The sequence below is a fragment of the Hyperolius riggenbachi genome, chromosome 12 (assembly GCF_040937935.1).
Source record: "Hyperolius riggenbachi isolate aHypRig1 chromosome 12, aHypRig1.pri, whole genome shotgun sequence".
NCBI classification, from domain to species: Eukaryota; Metazoa; Chordata; class Amphibia; order Anura; family Hyperoliidae; genus Hyperolius; species Hyperolius riggenbachi.
This window is the reverse complement of record NC_090657.1, coordinates 215,077,015-215,099,786: the sequence shown is the minus strand read 5'-3', so window position 1 is coordinate 215,099,786 and position 22,772 is coordinate 215,077,015. Positions and strand designations below refer to the sequence as shown.

Sequence of the window (22,772 nt, the reverse complement as noted above, 5' to 3'; positions counted from 1 at the left end):
TGTGTGTGTGTGTGTGTGGGGGGGGGGGGGGGGGGGGGCCTAATGCTGCATACACACTTGAGATAAAAGTCTTTGGAAAAGGCAAGATCACAGACCAATTTTATCCCCTTCCATGTAGTATGAGAGCCATACTCTACACAGTCTATTCTATGGAGCTGCACTCCCCATCAGATAAAATCTTTGCAGGATGCTGCACACAAAGATGCTGTGCACATTCAAAAAATCATTATCTGCAAAAGATCTGTTCCTGCAATAAATCCATTCCTGCAAAATGCATTCATAGTCTATGAGATCTGCAGATCATCATACACACCTTGTTTAACAGGCCATCATCTGCAGATCAGATCCACCAGGATGGATTTTTAGATCTGCAGATGATTGCCAGATATGCAGATGAAGTCTGTTAACCACTTCCCGACCGCCGTATTGACAAATGGCGGCCAGGAAGTGGACCCCGCAAGGACCGCCGTATAGACAAATGGCGGCGGTCCTTGTAGGGGCATGGGCGGAGTGATCGCGTCATCCGTGACGCGATCCTCCGCCTCCGCCTGTCGCCGCTCACCCGCCGCAACATCCCGCCGGCCATACGGAAGCGCCGGCGGGATGTTAAATAGACGATCGCCGCATACAAAGTGTATAATACACTTTGTAATGTTTACAAAGTGTATTATACAGGCTGCCTCCTGCCCTGGTGGTCCCAGTGTCCGAGGGACCACCAGGGCAGGCTGCAGCCACCCTAGTCTGCACCCAAGCACACTGATTTCCCCCCCCCCTCGCCCCAGATCGCCCACAGCACCCCTCAGGACCCCCCCTGCCCACCCCCCAGACCCATGTTTACACCCAATCACCCCCCTAATCACCCATCAATCACTCCCTGTCACTATCTGTCAACGCTATTCTTTTTTACCCCCCCCCCCCCCTTGCCCCCTGCCCCCTCCTGATCACCCCCCCACCCCTCAGATTCTCCCCAGACCCCCCCCCCTGTGTACTGTATGCATCTATCCCCCCTGATCACCTGTCAATCACCTGTCAATCACCCATCAATCACCCCCTGTCACTGCCACCCATCAATCAGCCCCTAACCTGCCCCTTGCGGGCAATCTGATCACCCACCCACACCGATAGATCGCCCGCAGATCCGACATCAGATCACCACCCAAGCGCAGTGTTTACATCTATTCTCTCCTCTAAACACCCACTAATTACCCATCAATCACCCATCAATCACCCCCTATCACCACCTGTCACTGTTACCCATCAGATCAGACCCTAATCTGCCCCTTGTGGGCACCCAATCACCCGCCTACACGCTCAGATTGCCCTCAGACCCCCCCTTATCAATTCGCCAGGGCATTATTTACATCTGTCCTTCCCTGTAATAACCCACTGATCACCTGTCAATCACCTGTCAATCACCCATCAATCACCCCCTGTCACTGCCACCCATCAATCAGCCCCTAACCTGCCCTTTGCGGGCAATCTGATCACCCACCCACAGCAATAGATCGCCCGCAGATCCGACATCAGATCACCACCCAAGTGCAGTGTTTACATCTATTGTCTCCTCTAAACACCCACTAATTACCCATCAATCACCCCCTATCACCACCTGTCACTGTTACCCATCAGATCAGACCCTAATCTGCCCCTTTACGGGCACCCAATCACCCGCCTACACGCTCAGATTGCCCTGAGACCCCCCCTTATCAATTCGCCAGGGCATTATTTACATCTGTCCTTCCCTGTAATAAACCACTGATCACCCATCAATCACCCCCTGTCACTGCCACCCATCAATCATCCCCTGTCACTGCCACCCATCAATCAGCCCCTAACCTGCCCCTTGCGGGCAATCTGATCACCCACCCACACCAATAGATCGCCCGCAGATCCGACATCAGATCACCTCCCAAGTGCAGTGTTTACATCTGTTCTCTCCTCCAAACACCCACTAATTACCCATCAATCACCCCCTGTCACTGCTACCCATCAGATTAGACCCCTATCTGCCCCTAGGGCACTCAATCACCCGCCCATACCCTCAGAACGCCCTTAGACCCCAGCCCTGATCACCTCGCCAGTGCATTGCTTGCATCTATTCCCCCCTCTAATCACACCTTGAGACACCCATCAATCACCTCCTGTCACCCCCTAGCACACCTACCCATCAGATCAGGCCCTAATTTGCCCCGTGTGGGCTCCTGATCACTCGGCCAAACCCTCAGATCCCCCTCAGACCCCCTTCTGATCACCTCCCCAGTGCATTGATTGCATCTATTTTCCCCTCTAACCACCCCCTGAGACACCCATCAATCACCTCCTGTCACCCCCTAGCACTCCTATCCATCAGATCAGGCCCAATACAACCTGTCATCTAAAAGGCCACCCTGCTTATGACCGGTTCCACAAAATTCGCCCCCTCATAGACCACCTGTCATCAAAATTTTCAGATGCTTATACCCCTGAACAGTCATTTTGAGACATTTGGTTTCCAGACTACTCACGGTTTTGGGCCCGTAAAATGCCAGGGCGGTATAGGAACCCCACAAACTGATCCCATTTTAGAAAAAAGACACCCCAATGTATTCTGTTAGGTGTATGACGAGTTCATAGAAGATTTTATTTTTTGTCAAAAGTTAGCGGAAATTGATTTTTTTTTTTTCACAAAGTGCATTTTTCACTAACTTGTGACAAAAAATAAAATCTTCTATGAACTCGCCATACACCTAACGGAATACCTTGGGGTGTCTTCTTTCTAAAATGGGGTCACTTGTGGGGTTCCTATACTGCCCTGGCATTTTAGGGGCCCTAAACGGTGAGGAGTAGTCTAGAAAACAAATGCCTCAAAATGACCTGTGATTAGGATGTTGGGCCCCTTAGCACACCTAGGCTGCAAAAAAGTGTCACAGATGTGGTATCGCCGTACTCAGGAGAAGTAGTATAATGTGTTTTGGGGTGTATTTTTACACATACCCATGCTTGGTGGGAGAAATCTCTCTGTAAATGGACAATTGTGTGTAAAAAAAAATCAAACAATTGTCATTTACAGAGATATTTCTCCCACCCAGCATGGGTATGTGTAAAAATACACCCCAAAACACATTATACTACTTCTCCTGAGTACGGCGGTACCACATATGTGGCACTTTTTTACACCCTAAGTACGCTAAGGGGCCCAAAGTCCAATGAGTACCTTTAGGATTTCACAGGTCATTTTGCGACATTGTTGGTTTCAATAAGTCAAAAGACCGCACTCACGTCAGTGGGTAAGCTGGTGCCGGGCCCCAAGGCCTTCGTCATGAAGGAGTCCGCACACAGACTTATCGGAGCAATCACCGTAAATTTATTGTCCCATCACATGTATATAGATACACAGCAGTGGCGGACATACGGCCGTGCAGGCCGTGCCGCCGCACGAGCGCCCCTGAAGTTCCGTTTTCTTCAGGGGCCCATTAAGTATTTTTTTTTTTTTAATATTTTTTTTTATTATTTTATTCCCCGGGGGGCCCCCCCGACTCCTATCCTCCCTCCCTCCCTCACCTCGGGGGGCCCCCCTCCCGATATGCGCGGCGGGAGAGCGAGCGAGCGGCAAATGCAGGAAGTCTTCAGGGCTCTCCAGGCATCCGCTAGAGGCCCAGCCGCTGAGTCTCCAATATGTCTCCAGTCTCCAGGCATCCGCTAGAGGCCCAGCCGCTTGGTCTCCAATATGTCTCCAGTTGGAGACATATTGGAGACTCAGCGGCTGGGCCTCTAGCGGATGCCTGGAGAGCCCTGAAGACTTCCTGCATTTGCCGCTCGCTCTCCCGCCGCGCATATCGGGAGGGGGCCCCTCGAGGTGAGGGAGGGAGGATAGGAGTCGGGCCCCCCACCCGGATAGCTACCCACCCGGCTACCTAACCACCTACCCACCCGGCTACCTACCTACCTACCCACCCACCAGGCTTCCTACCTACCCACCCGACTACCTAACCACCCACCAGGCTTCCTACCTACCTACCCACCCGGCTACCTACCCACCCACCAGGCTTCCTACCTAACCACCCACCCAACTACCTAACCACCCACCCGGCTACCTACCCACCCGGCTACCTACCCACCCACCAGGCTTCCTACCTAACCACCCACCCAACTACCTAACCACCCACCCGGCTACCTACCGGGCTAGTTACCAACCCACCCACCAGGCTACCTACCTACCCACCCACCCGGCTACCTACCGGGCTAGTTACCTACCCACCCGGCTACCTACCTACCTACCGGGCTAGTTACCCACCCACCCACCAGGCTACCTACCCACCCACCCACCAGGCTACCTACCCACCCACCTACCCACCCGGCTACCTACCCACCAGGCTACCTACCCACCCACCCACCAGGCTACCAACCCACCCACCCACTAGGCTACCTATCCACCCAACCACCCATGGGAGCTGCGCGCCGGATGGAGGCTGGGACAGGAGGTCTGCTGCTGCAGGTGAGTAAATGTTTTTGTTTTATTTATATTAGCAGGTGTATGTTCTGGGCAGGTCTGCCACATGATTGCATGTATTTTCTTCGCAAATCTGCCGACATGATTGCATGTATTTTCTGGGCATATCTGCCGACATGATTGCACGTATTTTCTGGGCATATCTGCCGACTTGTTTGCACGTATTTTCTGGGCATATCTGCCGACTTGATTGCATGTATTTTCTGGGCATATCTGCCGACTTGTTTGCACGTATTTTCTGGGCATATCTGCCGACTTGATTGCACGTATTTTCTGGGCATATCTGCCGACTTGATTGCACGTATTTTCTGGGCATATCTGCCGACTTGATTGCACGTATTTTCTGGGCATATCTGCCGACATGATTGCACGTATTTTCTGGGCATATATGTGTATTTTCTTGAGAAAACCTGCACAATTATGTGAATTTTCTGGGGAAAGGGTCACCAAAACTTGGGCCCACTGTCTTTGCGTTGCACTTTTCAAGGGAACCTGAGGTGAGAATAATATTGAGGCTGCCATATTTCTCTCCTTTTAAGCAATACCAGTTGCCTGGCTGCCGTGCTGGTCCTCTGCCTCTTATTCTTTCAACCATAGACCCTGAACAAGCATGCAGCAGGTCAGGGGTTTCTGACAATATTGTCAGAACTGAGAAGATTAGCTGCATACTTGTTGCTGGTGTAATTCAGTTTATTACTGCAGCCAAATAGATCAGCAGGGCCGCCAGGCAACTAGTATTGTTTAAAAGGAAATAAACCCTCACCCCGGGTTCGCTTTAACCACTTGAGGACCACAGTCTTTCTACCCCTTAAGGACCGGCCACTTTTTTTCCATTCAGACCACTGCAGCTTTCACGGTTTATTGCTCGCTCATACAACCTACCACCTAAATGAATTTTGGCTCCTTTTCTTGTCACTAATAAAGCTTTCTTTTGGTGCTATTTGATTGCTCCTGCGATTTTTACTTTTTATTATATTCATCAAAAAAGACATGAATTTTGGCAAAAAAATGATTTTTTTAACTTTCTGTGCTGACAATTTTCAAATAAAGTAAAATTTCTGTATACATGCAGCGCGAAAAATGTGGACAAACATGTTTTTGATAAAAAAAAAACCATTCAGTGTATATTTATTGGTTTTGGTAAAAGTTATAGCGTTTACAAACTATGGTGCAAAAAGTGAATTTTGCCATTTTCAAGCATCTATGACTTTTCTGACCCCCTGTCATGTTTCATGAGGGGCTAGAATTCCAGGATAGTATAAATACCCCCCAAATGACCCCATTTTGGAAAGAAGACATCCCAAAGTATTCACTGAGAGGCATAGTGAGTTCATAGAAGATATTATTTTTTGTCACAAGTAAGCGGAAAATGACACTTTGTGACAAAAAAAAAGAAAAAAAAAAGAATCCATTTCTTCTAACTTGCGACAAAAAAAAATGAAATCTGCCACGGACTCACCATGCCCCTCTCTGAATACCTTGAAGTGTCTACTTTCCAAAATGGGGTCATTTGTGGGGTGTGTTTACTGTCCTCGCATTTTGGGGGGTGCTAATTTGTAAGCACCCCTGTAAAGCCTAAAGGTGCTCATTGGACTTTGGGCCCCTTAGCGCAGTTAGGCTGCAAAAAAGTGCCACACATGTGGTATTGCCGTACTCAAGAGAAGTAGTAGAATGTGTTTTGGGGTGTATTTTTACACATACCCATGCTGGGTGGGAGAAATATCTCTGTAAATGACAATTTTTTCATTTTTTTTACACACAATTGTCCATTTACAGAGTTATTTCTCCCACCCAGCATGGGTATGTGTAAAAATACACCCCAAAACACATTGTACTACTTCTCCCGAGTACGGCGATACCACATGTGTGGCACTTTTTTGCACCCTAACTGCGCTAAAGGGCCCAAAGTCCAATGAGTACCTTTAGGATTTCACAAGTCATTTTGCGGAATTTGATTTCCAGACTACTCCTCACGGTTTAGGGCCCCTAAAATGCCAGGGCAGTATAGGAACCCCACAAATGACCCCATTTTAGAAAGAAGACACCCCAAGGTATTCCGTTAGGAGTATGGTGAGTTCATAGAAGATTTTATTTTTTGTCAAAAGTTAGCGGAAAATTGATTTTTATTGTTTTTTTCACAAAGTGTCATTTTCCACTAACTTGTGACAAAAAATAAAATCTTCTATGAACTCACCATACTCCTAACGGAATACCTTGAGGTGTCTTCTTTCTAAAATGGGGTCATTTGTGGGGTTCCTATACTGCCCTGGCATTTTAGGGGCCCTAAACCGTGAGGAGTAGTCTGGAAATCAAATTCCGCAAAATGACCTGTGAAATCCTAAAGGTACTCATTGGACTTTGGGCCCTTTAGCGCAGTTAGGGTGCAAAAAAATGCCACACATGTGGTATCGCCGTACTCGGGAGAAGTAGTACAATGTGTTTTGGGGTGTATTTTTACACATACCCATGCTGGGTGGGAGGAATAACTCTGTAAATGGACAATTGTGTGTAAAAAAATCAAAAGATTGTCATTTACAGAGGTATTTCTCCCACCCAGCATGGGTATGTGTAAAAATACACCCCAAAACACATTGTACTACTTCTCCCGAGTATGGCAATACCACATGTGTGGCACTTTTTTGCACCCTAACTGCGCTAAAGGGCCCAAAGTCCAATGAGTACCTTTAGGATTTCACAGGTCATTTTGCGAAATTTGATTTCCAGACTACTCCTCACGGTTTAGGGCCCCTAAAATGCCAGTTCAGTATAGGAACCCCACAAATGACCCCATTTTAGAAAGAAGACACCCCAAGGTATTCCGTTAGGAGTATGGTGAGTTCATAGAAGATTTTATTTTTTGTCACAAGTTAGTGGAAAATGACACTTTGTGAAAAAAACAATAAAAATTAATTTTCCGCTAACTTTTGACAAAAAATAAAATCTTCTATGAACTCACCATACTCCTAACGGAATACCTTTGGGTGTCTTCTTTCTAGAATGGGGTCATTTGTGGGGTTACTATACTGCCCTGGCATTTTAGGGGCCCTAAACCGTGAGGAGTAGTCTTGAAACCAAATGTCGCAAAATGACCTGTGAAATCCTAAAGGTACTCATTGGACTTTGGGCCCCTTAGCGTACTTAGGGTGTAAAAAAAGTGCCACACATGTGGTACCGCCGTACTCAGGAGAAGTAGTATAATGTGTTTTGGGGTGTATTTTTACACATACCCATGCTAAGTGGGAGAAATATCTCTGTAAATGACAATTGTTTGATTTGTTTTACACACAATTGACCATTTACATAGAAATTTCTCCCACCCAGCATGGGTATGTGTAAAAATACACCCCAAAACACATTATACTACTTTTCCTGAGTACGGCGGTACCACATGTGTGACACTTTTTTGCAGCCTAGGTGCGCTAAGGGGCCCAACGTCCTATTCACGGGTCATTTTGAGGCATTTGTTTTCTAGACTACTCCTCGCGGTTTAGGGCCCCTAAAATGCCAGGGCAGTATAGGAACCCCACAAGTGACCCCATTTTAGAAAGAAGACACCCCAAGGTATTCCGTTAGGTGTATGGCGAGTTCATAGAAGATTTTATTTTTTGTCACAAGTTAGTGAAAAATGACACTTTGTGAAAAAAACCCAATAAAAATCAATTTCCGCTAACTTTTGACAAAAAATAAAATCTTCTATGAACTCGTCATACACCTAACAGAATACCTTGGGGTGTCTTTTTTTCTAAAATGGGGTCACTTGTGGGGTTCCTATACCGCCCTGGCATTTTACGGGCCCAAAACCGTGAGTAGTCTGGAAACCAAATGTCTCAAAATGACTGTTCAGGGGTATAAGCATCTGCAAATTTTGATGACAGGTGGTCTATGAAGGGGCGAATTTTGTGGAACCGGTCATAAGCAGGGTGGCCTTTTAGATGACAGGTTGTATTGGGCCTGATCTGATGGATAGGAGTGCTAGGGGGGTGACAGGAGGTGATTGATGGGTGTCTCAGGGGGTGGTTAGAGGGGAAAATAGATGCAATCAATGCACTGGGGAGGTGATCGGAAGGGGGTCTGAGGGGGATCTGAGGGTTTGGCCGAGTGATCAGGAGCCCACACGGGGAAAATTAGGGCCTGATCTGATGGGTAGGTGTGCTAGGGGGTGACAGGAGGTGATTGATGGGTGTCTCAAGGTGTGATTAGAGGGGGGAATAGATGCAAGCAATGCACTGGCGAGGTGATCAGGGCTGGGGTCTGAGGGCATTCTGAGGGTGTGGGCGGGTGATTGAGTGCCCTAGGGGCAGATAGGGGTCTAATCTGATAGGTAGCAGTGACAGGGGGTGATTGATGGGTAATTAGTGGGTGTTTAGGGTTGAGAACAGATGTGAACACTGCACTTGGGAGGTGATCGGACGTCGGATCTGCGGGCGATCTATTGGTGTGGGTGGGTGATCAGATTGCCCGCAATGGGCAGGTTAGGGGCTGATTGATGGGTGGCAGTGACAGCGGGTGATTGATGGGTGGCAGTGACAGGGGGTGATTGATGGGTGATTGATAGGTGATTGACAGGTGATCAGTGGGTTATTACAGGGAAGGACAGATGTAAATAATGCCCTGGCGAATTGATAAGGGGGGGTCTGAGGGCAATCTGAGCATGTAGGCGGGTGATTGGGTGCCCGCAAGGGGCAGATTAGGGTCTGATCTGATGGGTAACAGTGACAGGTGGTGATAGGGGGTGATTGATGGGTAATTAGTGGGTGTTTAGAGGAGAGAATAGATGGAAACACTGCGCTTGGGTGGTGATCTGATGTCGGATCTGCGGGCGATCTATTGGTGTGGGTGGGTGATCAGTTTGCCCGCAAGGGGCAGGTTAGGGGCTGATTGATGGGTGGCAGTGACAGGGGTGATTGATGGGTGGCAGTGACAGGGGGTGATTGATGGGTGATTGACAGGTGATTGACAGGTGATCAGTGGGTTATTACAGGGAAGGACAGATGTAAATAATGCCCTGGCGAATTGATAAGGGGGGGTCTGAGGGCAATCTGAGCGTGTAGGCGGGTGATTGGGTGCCCGCAAGGGGCAGATTAGGGTCTGATCTGATGGGTAACAGTGACAGGTGGTGATAGGGGGTGATTGATGGGTGATTGATGGGTAATTAGTGAGTGTTTAGAGGAGAGAATAGATGGAAACACCGCGCTTGGGTGGTGATCTGATGTCGGATCTGCGGGCGATCTATTGGTGTGGGTGGGTGATCAGTTTGCCCGCAAGGGGCAGGTTAGGGGCTGATTGTTGGGTGGCAGTGACAGGGGGTGATTGATGGGTGATAGGTGATTGGCAGGTGATTGACAGGTGATCAGTGGGTTATTACAGGGAAGGACAGATGTAATTAATGCACTGGTGAATTGATAAGGGGGGGGGGGGGGGGTCTGAGGGCAATCTGAGTGTGTGGGCGGGTGATTGGGTGCCCGCAAGGGGCAGCTTAGGGTCTGATCTGATAGGTAACAGTGACAGGTGGTGATAGGGGGTGATTGATGGGTGATTGATGGGTAATTAGTGGGTGTTTAGAGAAGATAACAGATGTTACATAGTTACATAGTTACATAGTTATTTTGGTTGAAAAAAGACATACGTCCATCGAGTTCAACCAGTATAAAGTACAACACCAGCCTGCTCCCTCACATATCCCTGTTGATCCAGAGGAAGGCGAAAAAACCCTTACAAGGCATGGTCCAATTAGCCCCTAAAGGGAAAAATTCCTTCCCGACTCCAGATGGCAATCAGATAAAATCCCTGGATCAACATCATTAGGCATTACCTAGTAATTGTAGCCATGGATGTCTTTCAACGCAAGGAAAGCATCTAAGCCCCCTTTAAATGCAGGTATAGAGTTTGCCATAACGACTTCCTGTGGCAATGCATTCCACATCTTAATCACTCTTACTGTAAAGAACCCTTTCCTAAATAAATAGCTAAAACGTTTTTCCTCCATGCGCAGATCATGTCCTCTAGTCCTTTGAGAAGGCCTAGGGACAAAAAGCTCATCCGCCAAGGTATAATATTGCCCTCTGATGTATTTATACATGTTAATTAGATCCCCTCTAAGGCGTCTTTTCTCTAGACTAAATAAACCCAGTTTATCTAACCTTTCTCGATAAGTGAGACCTTCCATCCCACGCATCAATTTTGTTGCTCGTCTCTGCACCTGCTCTAAAACTGCAATATCTTTTTTGTAATGTGGTGCCCAGAACTGAATTCCATATTCCAGATGTGGCCTTACTAGAGAGTTAAACAGGGGCAATATTATGCTAGCATCTCGAGTTTTTATTTCCCTTTTAATGCATCCCAAAATTTTGTTAGCTTTAGCTGCAGCTGCTTGGCATTGAGTACGATTATTTAACTTGTTGTCAATGAGTACTCCTAAGTCCTTCTCCAAGTTTGATGTCCCCAACTGTATCCCATTTATTTTGTATGGTGCTAGACCATTAGTACGGCTAAAATGCATGACCTTACATTTGTCAACATTGAATTTCATCTGCCATGTATGTGCCCATATAGCCATCCTATCCAGATCCTGTTGCAATATGACACTATCTTCCTGAGAGTTAATGATTCTGCACAATTTTGTATCATCTGCAAAAATAGCAACATTGCTCACTACTGCATCTACTAGGTCATTAATAAATAAATTGAAGAGCACTGGACCCAGAACAATAACAATACATTTGGGAGGTAATCTGACGGCGGGTTTGCGGGCGATCTAATGGTGTGGGTGGGTGATCAGATTGCCCGCAAGGGGCAGGTTAGGGGCTGATTGATGGGTGGCAGTGACAGGGGGAGACAGGGGGTGATTGATGGGTGATAGGTGATTGGCGGGTGATTGACAGGTGATCAGTGGGTTATTACAGGGAAGAACAGATGTAATTAATGCACTGGCGAATTGATAAGGGGGGGTCAGAGGGCAATCTGAGCGTGTTGGCGGGTGATTGGGTGCCCGCAAGGGGCAGATTAGGGTCTGATCTGATAGGTAAAAGTGACAGGTGGTGATAGGGGGTGATTGATAGGTGATTGATGGGTAATTAGTGGGTGTTTAGAGGAGAGAATAGATGTAAACAATGGATTTGGGAGGTGATCTGATGTCGGATCTGCGGGCGATCTATTGGTGTGGGTGGGTGATCAGATTGCCCGCAAGGGGCAGGTTAGGGGCTGATTGTTGGGTGGCAGTGACAGGGGGTGATTGATGGGTGATTGATGGGTGATTGACGGGTGATTGACAGGTTATCAGGGAAGATAGATGCATACAGTACACAGGGGGGGGGGGGGGGGTCTGGGGAGAATCTGAGGGGTGGGGGGGTGATCAGGAGGGGGCAGGGGGCAGGGGGGGGATAAAAAAAAATAGCGTTGACAGATAGTGACAGGGAGTGATTGATGGGTTATTAGGGGGGTGATTGGGTGCAAACAGGGGTCTGGGGGGTGGGCAGGGGGGGGTCTGAGGGGTGCTGTGGGCGATCAGTGGGCGGGGGGGGGGCAGATCAGTGTGTTTGGGTGCAGACTAGGGTGGCTGCATCCTGCCCTGGTGGTCCCTCGGACACTGGGACCACCAGGGCAGGAGGCAGCCTGTATAATACACTTTGTATACATTACAAAGTGTATTATACACTTTGTAGCGGCGATCGCGGGGTTAACATCCCGCCGGCGCTTCCGTATGGCCGGCGGGATGTTACGGCGGGTGGGCGGAGCCAGTTGCCGGGGGAAGCGCGCGTCATCAATGACGCGATCGCTCCCCCGGCATGCCTAAAGGACGCGCCGCCTGAAGGCGTATTGCGGTCCTTTAGGCGTCCACTTTGCCGCCGCCCATGGGCTGTGGGCGGTCGGCAAGTGGTTAAGTTACAGTTAGCTCCGCCCTCATCCGGTCATTGCCACGCCCATTTTTTTGCCGCGGCGCTATGCGCCGCAGGTTCTATCCACTATTTTTTGCCGCGGCGCGCTTTGCGCGACGCAGATTGTAGCCACGCCCATATTTTGCCAAATAGGTGGCCCACAATTACAATTTTGCACAGGGGCCCACTGCTGGCTGTGTCCGCCACTGATACACAGTCAGACCTGCATAGGCCGACGATCGTTTCGGGGCCGCTCAGGGTCCCCTTTGTCAAGGCGGGTAGCAGAAAAGACATATACACCTTATCAGTGCAAAAAACCACAATAAATACCCCCAAACACAGATCCCCAACTCCGCCCGTGGGCGTGCACATCAATCAAAAAAAGTTACACATTTGAATTACATGCGTTATGTTATGTTATTGGGCTTCCTCTACCTGTCAGTCAGCCAGCTCTGCTTCATTCAAGGACTCCACAAGCCCACATCAGAGTTCACCACTCGCCGCTCGTCCTCCGTGCGCGGGATGGGCGTGGCCGATGGCCGCTCGGAGGGCCAATCCACTGTTCAGGCACCATCCACCAATCAGGGTGCCCATGCGTCATGCGTCATGCGTACGCTCAGATGCATCGTCACATGGCACACTATAGTATGCCATCACACGCGCGTGCGCGTCACCCAGCTGCAGATGGCAGTCTCCAGGGGGCGTGCGACTATGACGCTGCACGTAACTATCACGCCGGCATGTAAACAATAAACACTCAACCCGGCGACCACGCAGTGCGTTACCCGCGCATGCGTGCGCTCCGCATTCCGTTACTATGGTATCGGATCACAATCTTCAAAAGCAGTCCCGAATTACTACAATACAGAACCGCATTATGAACAAATATTCCTCCGGTGGGCATGTGGAGCCCAGAAACAGGCGGGCTGTATACTCTACAGGTGAAGATAAATTTGTTGATTGTTTACATGCCGGCGTGATAGTTACGTGTGGCGTCATAGTCGCACGCCCCCTGGAGACTGCCTTCTGCAGCTGGGTGACGCGCACGCGCGTGTGATGGCATACTATAGTGTGCCATGTGACGATGCGTCTGAGCGTACGCATGTTGCATGGGCACCCTGATTGGTGACCCCATTTTAGAAAGAAGACACCCCAAGGTATTCCGTTAGGTGTATGGCGAGTTCATAGAAGATTTTATTTTTTGTCACAAGTTAGCGGAAAATGACACTTTGTGAAAAAAAAAACAATTAAAATCAATTTCCGCTAACTTGTGACAAAAAAATAAAAACTTCTATGAACTCACCATACTCCTAACGAAATACCTTGGGGTGTCTTCTTTCTAAAATGGGGTCATTAGTGGGGTTCCTATACTGCCCTGGCATTTTAGGGGCCCTAAACCGGGAGGAGTAGTCTTCAAACAAAAATGACCTGTGAAATCCTAAAGGTACTCATTGGACTTTGGGCCCCTTAGCGCAGTTAGGCTGCAAAAAAGTGCCAATCATGTGGTATCGCCGTACTCGGGAGAAGTAGTATAATGTGTTTTGGGGTGTATTTTTACACATACCCATGCTGGGTGGGAGAAATACCTCTGTAAATGACAATCTTTTGATTTTTTTACACACAATTGTCCATTTACAGAGTTATTTCTCCCACCCAGCATGGGTATGTGTAAAAATACACCCCAAAACACATTGTACTACTTCTCCCAAGTACGGCGATACCACATGTGTGGCACTTTTTTGCACCCTAACTGTGCTAGCTTGTTTCAAGACTACTCCTCACGGTTTAGGGCCCCTAAAATGCCAGGGCAGTATAGGAACCCCACAAATGACCCCATTCTAGAAAGGAGACAACCAAAGGTATTCCATTAGGTGTATGGCGAGGTCATAGAAGATTTTATTTTTTGTCACAAGTTAGCGGAAATTGATTTTTATTGTTTTTTTTCACAAAGTGTCATTTTCCGCTAAGGCCCGGTTCACACTTGCGGTGGCCCTCCGGAATCGCCGTGCCGGAGCCGCACCGCTTGCAGAACGGACGGAACGGACGCACGGCATAGCAATGAAAGCCTATGCGTCCGTTCACATGCGTCCGTTCTGCCGAACCGGAGCCGGACCGGATCCGGGCCGGATCCGGACTCCGGCCTCCGTTCCAACATGCGCTATTTTTTCATCCGGCTCCTCCGGCAGCCGTATCCGGGGCGGAGCCGGACTGCACCATCCGGCCAATACAAACCAATGGGAACCGGAGAGCGCACAACACACTGGCTGAGAAATCCGGATGTTCTACCCCACTTCCTATGGGGATTGTTGCGGCGATATTGGATGGGGACACATGGGCAAGCATTTTGGAGTGGAGCAGCACAGCTGGATCCGGATCCGGAGATGTTGGCAGCATGTCGCAGGTGGAGGTGAGTGCTAAACAGCAGAGGGCCTGATTCCACAGGTCCCCCTTCTGCTGACCTCCCAGACCCCAACATTTTTTTTGTTTTTAACGTTACTTTTGCCAAACGGATCCGGATCGCATCCTGATGGACACCTGATGCAACCTGACCGGGATCCGGATCAGAACCGTACGGTTCCGATCCGGATCCAGTCCGGATCCGGTCAGGTCATCCGGTCCGTTTGGCAAACAACCGCAAGTGTGAACGGGGCCTAACTTGTGTATGGATGTATTTTCTATGTGTGGACATACTGTACATCAATCTACTTCCTGTTTTGGTGGCAATTTTGTTTGTTTACAAACAAACTTTTTAAAACTGTTTTTGACGACTTTTAATGCGTCGGGGAGCGGTGAAATTGTGACAGAGGGTAATAAGAGATGTTCCCTAACGCACTGGTATGTTTACTTTTGTGCGATTTTAACAATACAGATTCTCTTTAACCTTCTGCCGCCCGCGTCACGCCAGTAGGCGTGGCCGCGGCGGCAGCCCCAGGACCGCCTAACGCCAATTGGCGTAAAGTCCTGGGGCTCTGTTTAGCATGAGATCGCGCGCATGGTGCGCGCGCATCTCATGCTCGGAGGGCGGAGCTCCGCCCTGCCTTCAGTCTCCGAGCGGCTATTGCCTTACTTGGTGCAGCGCTGCGATGAGCAGCAGCGCTGCACTGGGGGGCAAGAGAGCGATCGGCTCTCATAGGCAGAAGCCTATGACAGCCGATCGCCATAATTGGCCGGCTGTGGGGAGGGAGGGAGGGAGGGAATAAATTTAAAGAAACAGGGGTTTTAGAAAAAACAAACAAACAATAATATTTATTAAAAAAAAATAAACACGGGGGAGCGATCAGACCCCACCAACAGAGAGCTCTGTTGGTGGGGAGAAAAGGGGGGGGGGGGGGGGAAATCACTTCTGTGCTGAGTTGTGCGGCCCTGTAGCTTGGCCTTAAAGCTGCAGTGGCCAATTTAGCTAAAAATGGCCTGGTCACTAGGGGGGTTTAGCCCTGCAGTCCTCAAGTGGTTAAGGGGTGTAAAGCCCTAGGTCCTTAAGTGGTTAAACAAGGTGTGTATGATGATCTGCAGATCTCATAGACTATGAATGCATTTTGCAGGAACGGATCTATTGCAGGAAGGGATCTTTTGCAGATACTGATCTTTTGAATGTGCACAGCATCTTTGTGTGCAGCATCTTGCAAAGATTTTATCTGATGGGGAGTTCAGCTCCATAGAATAGGCTGTGTAGAGTATGGCTCTCATACTACATGGAATGGGGTAACATTGGTCTGTGATCTTGCCTTTTCCAAAGACTTTTATCTCAAGTGTGTATGCAGCATTAGCTTGAGGACCACTGCCCTAGAGATTACCTTGTGTGAGAACCCCAAGAGATTAGCATGATCAATGAGATGCAAATTCTTCTGAAATTATGCACATTTTTATGCAAATGAATGCAGTTTGAAAATGAACCAATCCGTTTAAACTAAGGTTTAAATTGATTGGTCTATTTTCAAGCTGCATATATTTGCATAACTTTGCATCAACATGGAACAGTGTGCATATCTGTAATCCTCTTTAATCAGCAGTTACAGGAAAGCTTAAACAACAACAAAAAATGTCAAAATCACTGATATCACATTTGTCCCTTTTTTGATGTTTTTGTGAATAGTAGCTAAAGCTTCTGGCCTGAATCTGAGTGATAATTATAATATATTGGCTGATTTGGTCGTTGGGTTAAAGAAAACCTGAGGTGGATTCAAATAAACAAGTCAACTAGATATCTTAGAAGAGGAAAGCCTCTGGATCGTGACTGTGCTGCCCTTTGTGCACAATTGTGGCCAATACTGCACCTAAGCAAATATGGCCACGCCTGTGCAGTAGCCACTCGTGTTTGAGCAGCTTGGACTTAATGCGAGGCGTGGCTGTACTTGAATAGGTGACGTATGGCCGTGCTTATACACAACAGGGAGCGCAGCTACGAGAATATACTTGACAAGTTCTTGTCGGATATGATCCGGGGGTTTTGGGAGGATCCTCTTCCTTGGTAAGTACCTTACATTTTTATTTGTCTGAGGTGCTCCTTAATAAGCAGGTGTACAGCTGACCCACAGTTAGTGCGCTCTATAGGATACCTGAGGTGACGTGACATGATGAGATAGACATGTGTATATACAGTGCCTAGCACACAAATAACTATGCTGTGTTCCTTTTTTTTCTTTCTTTCTCTGCCTGAAAGAGTTAAATATCAGGTATGTAAGTGGCTGATTCAGTCCTGACTCCTGACAGGAAGTGACTACAGTGTGACCCTCACTGATAAGAAATTCCACCTATAAAACACTTTCTTATCAGAAAATGGCTTCTGAGAGCTGGAGAGAGATAAAAAGGATCAATAGCTCATAGATTTTAGCTATGGCAAACTTCAATGAATGTGTCATTGAGCAAAAACAATAAAGCAGTTAAAACTTAAAAAGTAGATTTAAACATAAAATAAAACTGGAATATCTTTAAAAGTCCTTTTTAGAAGAAGGAAGATAGATACAATCATTTATGTCATTAGTTTATTTTCGCTTCGGGTGTCCTTTAAGGTTCTTCTCTCCTGCTGCACAGTTATCACAGCCCTGATAATCAAGGGCACCGTCAGCGTACAAGCAAGCCAAGCTCCGGCTTGGGTCCTCACTTTAGAAGGGCCTCTCCAAGCTGGGATGCCTGCTGTGCCCCGCAGCCCCTACCACTTGTCACCCTCACAGTGTCACCTCGCCCCTCCTCTTCCTGTGCTTAGTGGCCTCCTCTCTCCTGCTGGACACTTAGCTTCCCCCCCCCCATGGTGACTAAACTATGCCACAAGCCGGAGAGCGGCGAGGATCAGGGCTATGTGAGTTACGGCAGAAGGAGGCCACAGAGCACGGGGGGGGGGGGGGGGGGGGGGGTGACGTGATGACACGGGGGGAATAAGTAACTCGGGGAAAGGGGGGGGGGGCGGTGCACAAATTATGTGTTGCTTGGAGCCACAATAAGCTGCTCCCCTGCTGATGATGTCACCGCTCAGTCATGTGACGTCGCCGCTCAGTTATGTGACGTCACCGCTCAGTCATGTGACATCACATTTGTGGTTCCCAGGCGTTCTGACGTCTCTGTCTGTCTCACAGATTATGCAGCTGCTGATGAAGGGGAATAAGCAGCGGACACAGGAGCCCACCGCAGCCAACAAGACGTCCTCCCGGTCGCACGCCATCCTCCAGGTCACCGTGAGACAGAAAAACCGCATCAAGAACATCACCCAGGAGGTGCGCATGGGCCGCCTCTTCATGATCGATCTGGCCGGGTCAGAAAGAGCCTCCCAGGTACCATATATATTTTTACAGGCCCACCTGACTCCCCAAAACTTATGGAGGCTGACATTTTATTTCCTGTTAAACAATACCAGTTGCCTGTCATCCTGGCTGCAGTAGTGTCTGAATCACACAAAGACAAACATGCAGCTAATCTTGTCAGATCTGACAATAATGTCAAACGCCTGATGTACTGCATGCTTGTTCAGGGGCTATGGCTAAAAGTATTAGAGGCAGAGGATCGTCAGGGCTTCCAGGCAACTGGTATTGCTTAAAAGAAAATAAATATGGCAGCCTCCATATTCCTCTCACTTCACTTATCCTTTAAGAGGAACAAATATGGCAGCCTCCATATGCCTCTCGTTACAGTTGTCCTTTAATCAATGAGATGAGAAAAGTGGTAGGGTACTCACAAACCAGAGCTACCTCTGAAATAACCACTGCCTAGGCGGATGAGGAGATGTACTCGATCACATATATAAGGGTCTCTCTTTTGTGGAACATCAGATATCGCGCTCCCCAGTTGAGTACCCTAGGAGCTCTGGGCCCCCCTCAGGCACTCTATGGAGCAACAAAACCTGCCAAGGACAGCTGCTGGAGAGGAGGACAGTCTATTAATGGTTACAACTAATCAAAGCACATATAAAGGTGATCACTAATAGTTTAGCACCAATAAAGAGGTAACAAAGCAGTTGAAGGAGGGCCGCTACTGGGCCCCTCTGGTCCAAGAGTCCTGGTGCAGTCATTACCTCTGCATCCCCTATTGCCAGGGTCGGACTGGGCCACAGTAGTACAGTTTTTTCCTTCGGTGGGCCCCCCCTCCAGGTCTCTGGTGGGCCCCCCCCTCCTTGTCTGACAGAGCTCCAATTGCTGCCTGCAGCACAAAAATTCTCTTCTCAGTGCTGTAATCACTCATGCTGAGAGCAGTGGCGTAGCTAAGGAGCTGTAGGCCTCGATGCAAATTTTACAATGGGGCCCCCCAGGCACTCTATACATAATTGATACGACGCACCAAAACCTGCCAATGGCAACTATAGTGTCAGAGGTGCAAGAAGGGGATGGGTAATAGCTTGTTAATGATTACCACTGTCAAAAGTATCTATAGAAGTGATTATTATGAGCAAAGGACCAATAAAGAGGTAATATTGTAGTTGAGGGAGGGCCCTTCGGGGCCCCTTTGGCCCAAGGGCCCTGATGCGGTCACAACCTCTGCGGTCGCAACCTCTGCAAGGTAGGACATTACTTTATATTAAAGGAGGGGACTCTATGCAAAGTTTTGCTGGGCAGCAGTGTCTCTGAATTACAATGCTGCTAAGATCATGTACATTTGGCCCTGTCCATAATACATCATGACCATGCCCACCTTCCGGGGCATGGTCACGCCCCCTTTTTACCGCAATCATGGGATGTGTGGGCCCCAGGTTGAAATTTCTTTGGTGGGCCCCCAGTGTCCCAGTCCGACGCTGCCTATTGCTACGCCACTGACGCTCCCAACAATGTTCTGGAGATCCTATCCCTACCAGTTAGAAAGAATCCTACAGTCTGGGCTGCACCCTGTGTGCTAGAGGGCTTCCCAGGCCTTTGCCCGGCTGGCCTCTGCCCAGAAACGGTCCAGCTGATGTGAGACTCATCGTACACATGTGTGGTTGCTTTAGTATTCCCGTGCAATTGTTTACCTTTCAGGAAATCGATCGGAATGACTGTTAGCATAAAAGGCTGCCCGCAGATTCTTTTATGTGTATCGGCATTGACAGTTTGACACACCTCTCTACTATTTGTAAAACGAGACTCTTCCCCTCACAAAATATTACATGTCCAACCAGTCAGTGGCGCTGAAAGAAAAATTGACAAAATAAAAAGTAAATAATTTTATTGCTAAACCTGATAAATAAACACGCATGCCTTATAGGAATAAAAACCCTATTCATCCCCTTCAGGCCAGCTGTTTTTCAATGGCGGTCGTTTTATGGGGATCGTTGTTGACGGACAACAGGTTGTAGCTGGGAGGAGGGGAGGGGCCTTTATTACCGCCGCTCGTAATTCAGGATTCCTGTGTCGAGAGAAGGGAAAGGACACAAAACGTGTCATTTTATGTTGTCGGTTGGAGCGCAGCACCCCCAGCACAATAATTACGCCTTTTATGCTTTTCTTAATACATTGTTATACAGTATCCAACTATGAATAGGCTTCGCCACGGCCGCTGTGTGTCTAACAAGGGCCTTCCAGGCTTATAATGAAGCAGCTATTTTATTGGTAACCTGACTCCGCGCTGAGGACAAAAGCCACTCTCGCTGCAGAGCTGCTACATAGCGGGGTCAGGTAGCATGGCAGACGTCGCCATCTAGTGGGTCTGTGGAGGAAATGCATGTAGTCAAGTAGAGAAATTTACCTGGAAACTTAAAGAGACTCCGTAACAAAAATTGCATCCTGTTTTTTATCATCCTACATGTTCCAAAAGCTATTCTAATGTGTTCTGGCTAACTGCAGCACTTTGTACTATGACAGTCTCTGTAATAAATCAATGTATCTTTCCCCTGTCAGACTTGTCGGCCTGTGTCTGGAAGGCTGCCAAGTTCTTCAGTGTTGTGGTTCTGCTATGAACTCACTCTTCCTGGCCCCTCTATGCACACTGCCTGTGTGTTATTTAGATAAGAGAGAAGAGAGAAGCTGCTCTAATCAGCTGGATAAATCGTCCTCTGAGCTGGCTGGGCTTTCACATACTGAGGAATTACAAACAAGGGCAAAGCTGTTTGCAGGAAGAAACGAGCAGCCTGAAACTTCAGTGCATGAGAACTGCAGGGGGAAAGAAACACACAAATGATCTCTTGAGATTCAAAAGGAATGCTGTATACAGCCTGCTTGTGTATGGATGTATTTTCTATGTGTGGACATGCTGTACATCAACCTACTTCCTGTTTTGGTGGCCATTTTGTTTGTTTACAAACAAACTTTTTAAAACTGTTTTTAACCACTTTTAATGCGGCGAGGAGCGGCGAAATTGTGACAGAGGGTAATAGGAGATGTCCCCTAACACACTGGTATGTTTACTTTTGAGCGATTTTAACAATACAGATTCTCTTTAAAGTGAATGTTTACCGTTTAAAAAAAACAAAACTCAGATACTCACCTAAGGAGAGGGAAGGCTCGGTCCTAATGAGCCTTCCCTCTCCTCTCCCGGTGTCCGGTCCCGCGCAGGATCCCCCGTGGCAGTATTCGACCAGTTCGGTCAAATACTGCCACTTCCGCATGCCTTCGGGACCTTTCGGAAGCCTTCGGGAGCACTCGGGCTCCCGATGACGCGGCCGCTCCATACTACGCATACGCGAGCGCCCTCTATGACGCACTCGCTCGTACGTAGTATGGAGCGGCCCGTCTTCGGAAGCCCGAGTGCTCCCGAAGACCTCCGAAGTCCCTGCGGCGGCAGACGCGAACGGGGGAGCCAGCGCAGCACCGAGGGCACAGGGAGAGGAGAGGGATGGCTCATTAGGACCGAGCCTTCCCTCTTCTTAGGTGAGTATCTGACTTTTTTATTTTTATAGCGGTACCCATTGGCTTTAATGCAGGGTCTGAGTTAGTTAAAGTGGACCTGAACTCTTACACAGAACAGAAGGAAAACCTAGAGAAATGCACCCTGTATGTATTCAGAGAGTTTAGCCTGTCTAATTCCTCCTCATCTGTGTCTAATCATAAGTGTAATTTGATCTCTTCTCTGTGTCAGCAAACTGCCACGGCAGATAAGCGAACTTGAAAGCACAGGATGTTAACAGTATGTCTGCTTCCATGAAAGCAGGAAGTAGATGCACTGCAGATTTACTGCAGGATTTGTATCAGTTGTAACCAAGAAATGTTTTTTATTTTTAAAAGGTTTTCATGCTGTTGCGTATCTTATAGAGCAGAGAGTCAGGTCTGCCTTAAACTTCAGATTACCAGTGGCACATCTAGAGAGGTGGTCGTGCCATGGAGTCCACAGCACCAAGCACAGCACAGCACATTCCCTGAAAATGATTTATACAATTATGCTGGTCCAGCCTCCCTGCTCGCTGCACACTTTTTTTGGGCAGTTGGACGGAGCAACTGCCATTCACTTAGTGCTTGTAAAAATAAAGAAAACACTGAGAACCCCTCATGAGAAGATGGGCTAGTCCAAAACCTGTCGGTAATGTTAGATTTCTACTGCCTATTGAAAGTGACAGCGACATAGGAGAAAAGTACAGCGGTTTGATAAAATAATGGAAACACCTTGAAAATCAATAAAATATATTTTAATCTGTGTCACAGGAGCCCTGGTGGCTGGAATGCGAAATGCCTTCCAAACGGTTCCAGCGCACGGATCGTGCAAACTGTGGTCGCAGTCAATGCGAAGAAACCGTTGGGAATTGGCCGCAGACAAACCAGAAGAGAGCCTGTGGGGTACCCACTATTTCAGGATATATATGCCACCACCACTGGTATGGGCCAGTCGTCCCTACCGACTGACTGACTGATCCTGCAAATAAAACGGTTAAAACACGCTGTATTCTGTCTAGCTAACAACCAACAATAGTAGTGTCTCTCCGGAGACCTGGGATCAGTTTTTGTGTATTGTTGAATTGCAGGGTAGCTGAATAATCAAAGGACGTTTGAACGTCGTTTATTAATGCAAGATAAATAATATAT

At 48.1% G+C, this 22,772-nt stretch overlaps 1 protein-coding gene across 1 annotated transcript in view; it reads left to right on the top strand.

Moving 5' to 3' along the window:
- Positions 1-22,772, top strand: part of KIF19 (kinesin family member 19) — a 166,326-nt gene that overhangs the window by 74,623 nt on the left and 68,931 nt on the right. The window contains exon 7 of the mRNA XM_068263807.1: positions 17,934-18,128. Within this exon, the coding sequence (XP_068119908.1) occupies positions 17,934-18,128 (195 nt within the window). The remainder of the gene's footprint in view (positions 1-17,933; positions 18,129-22,772) is intronic.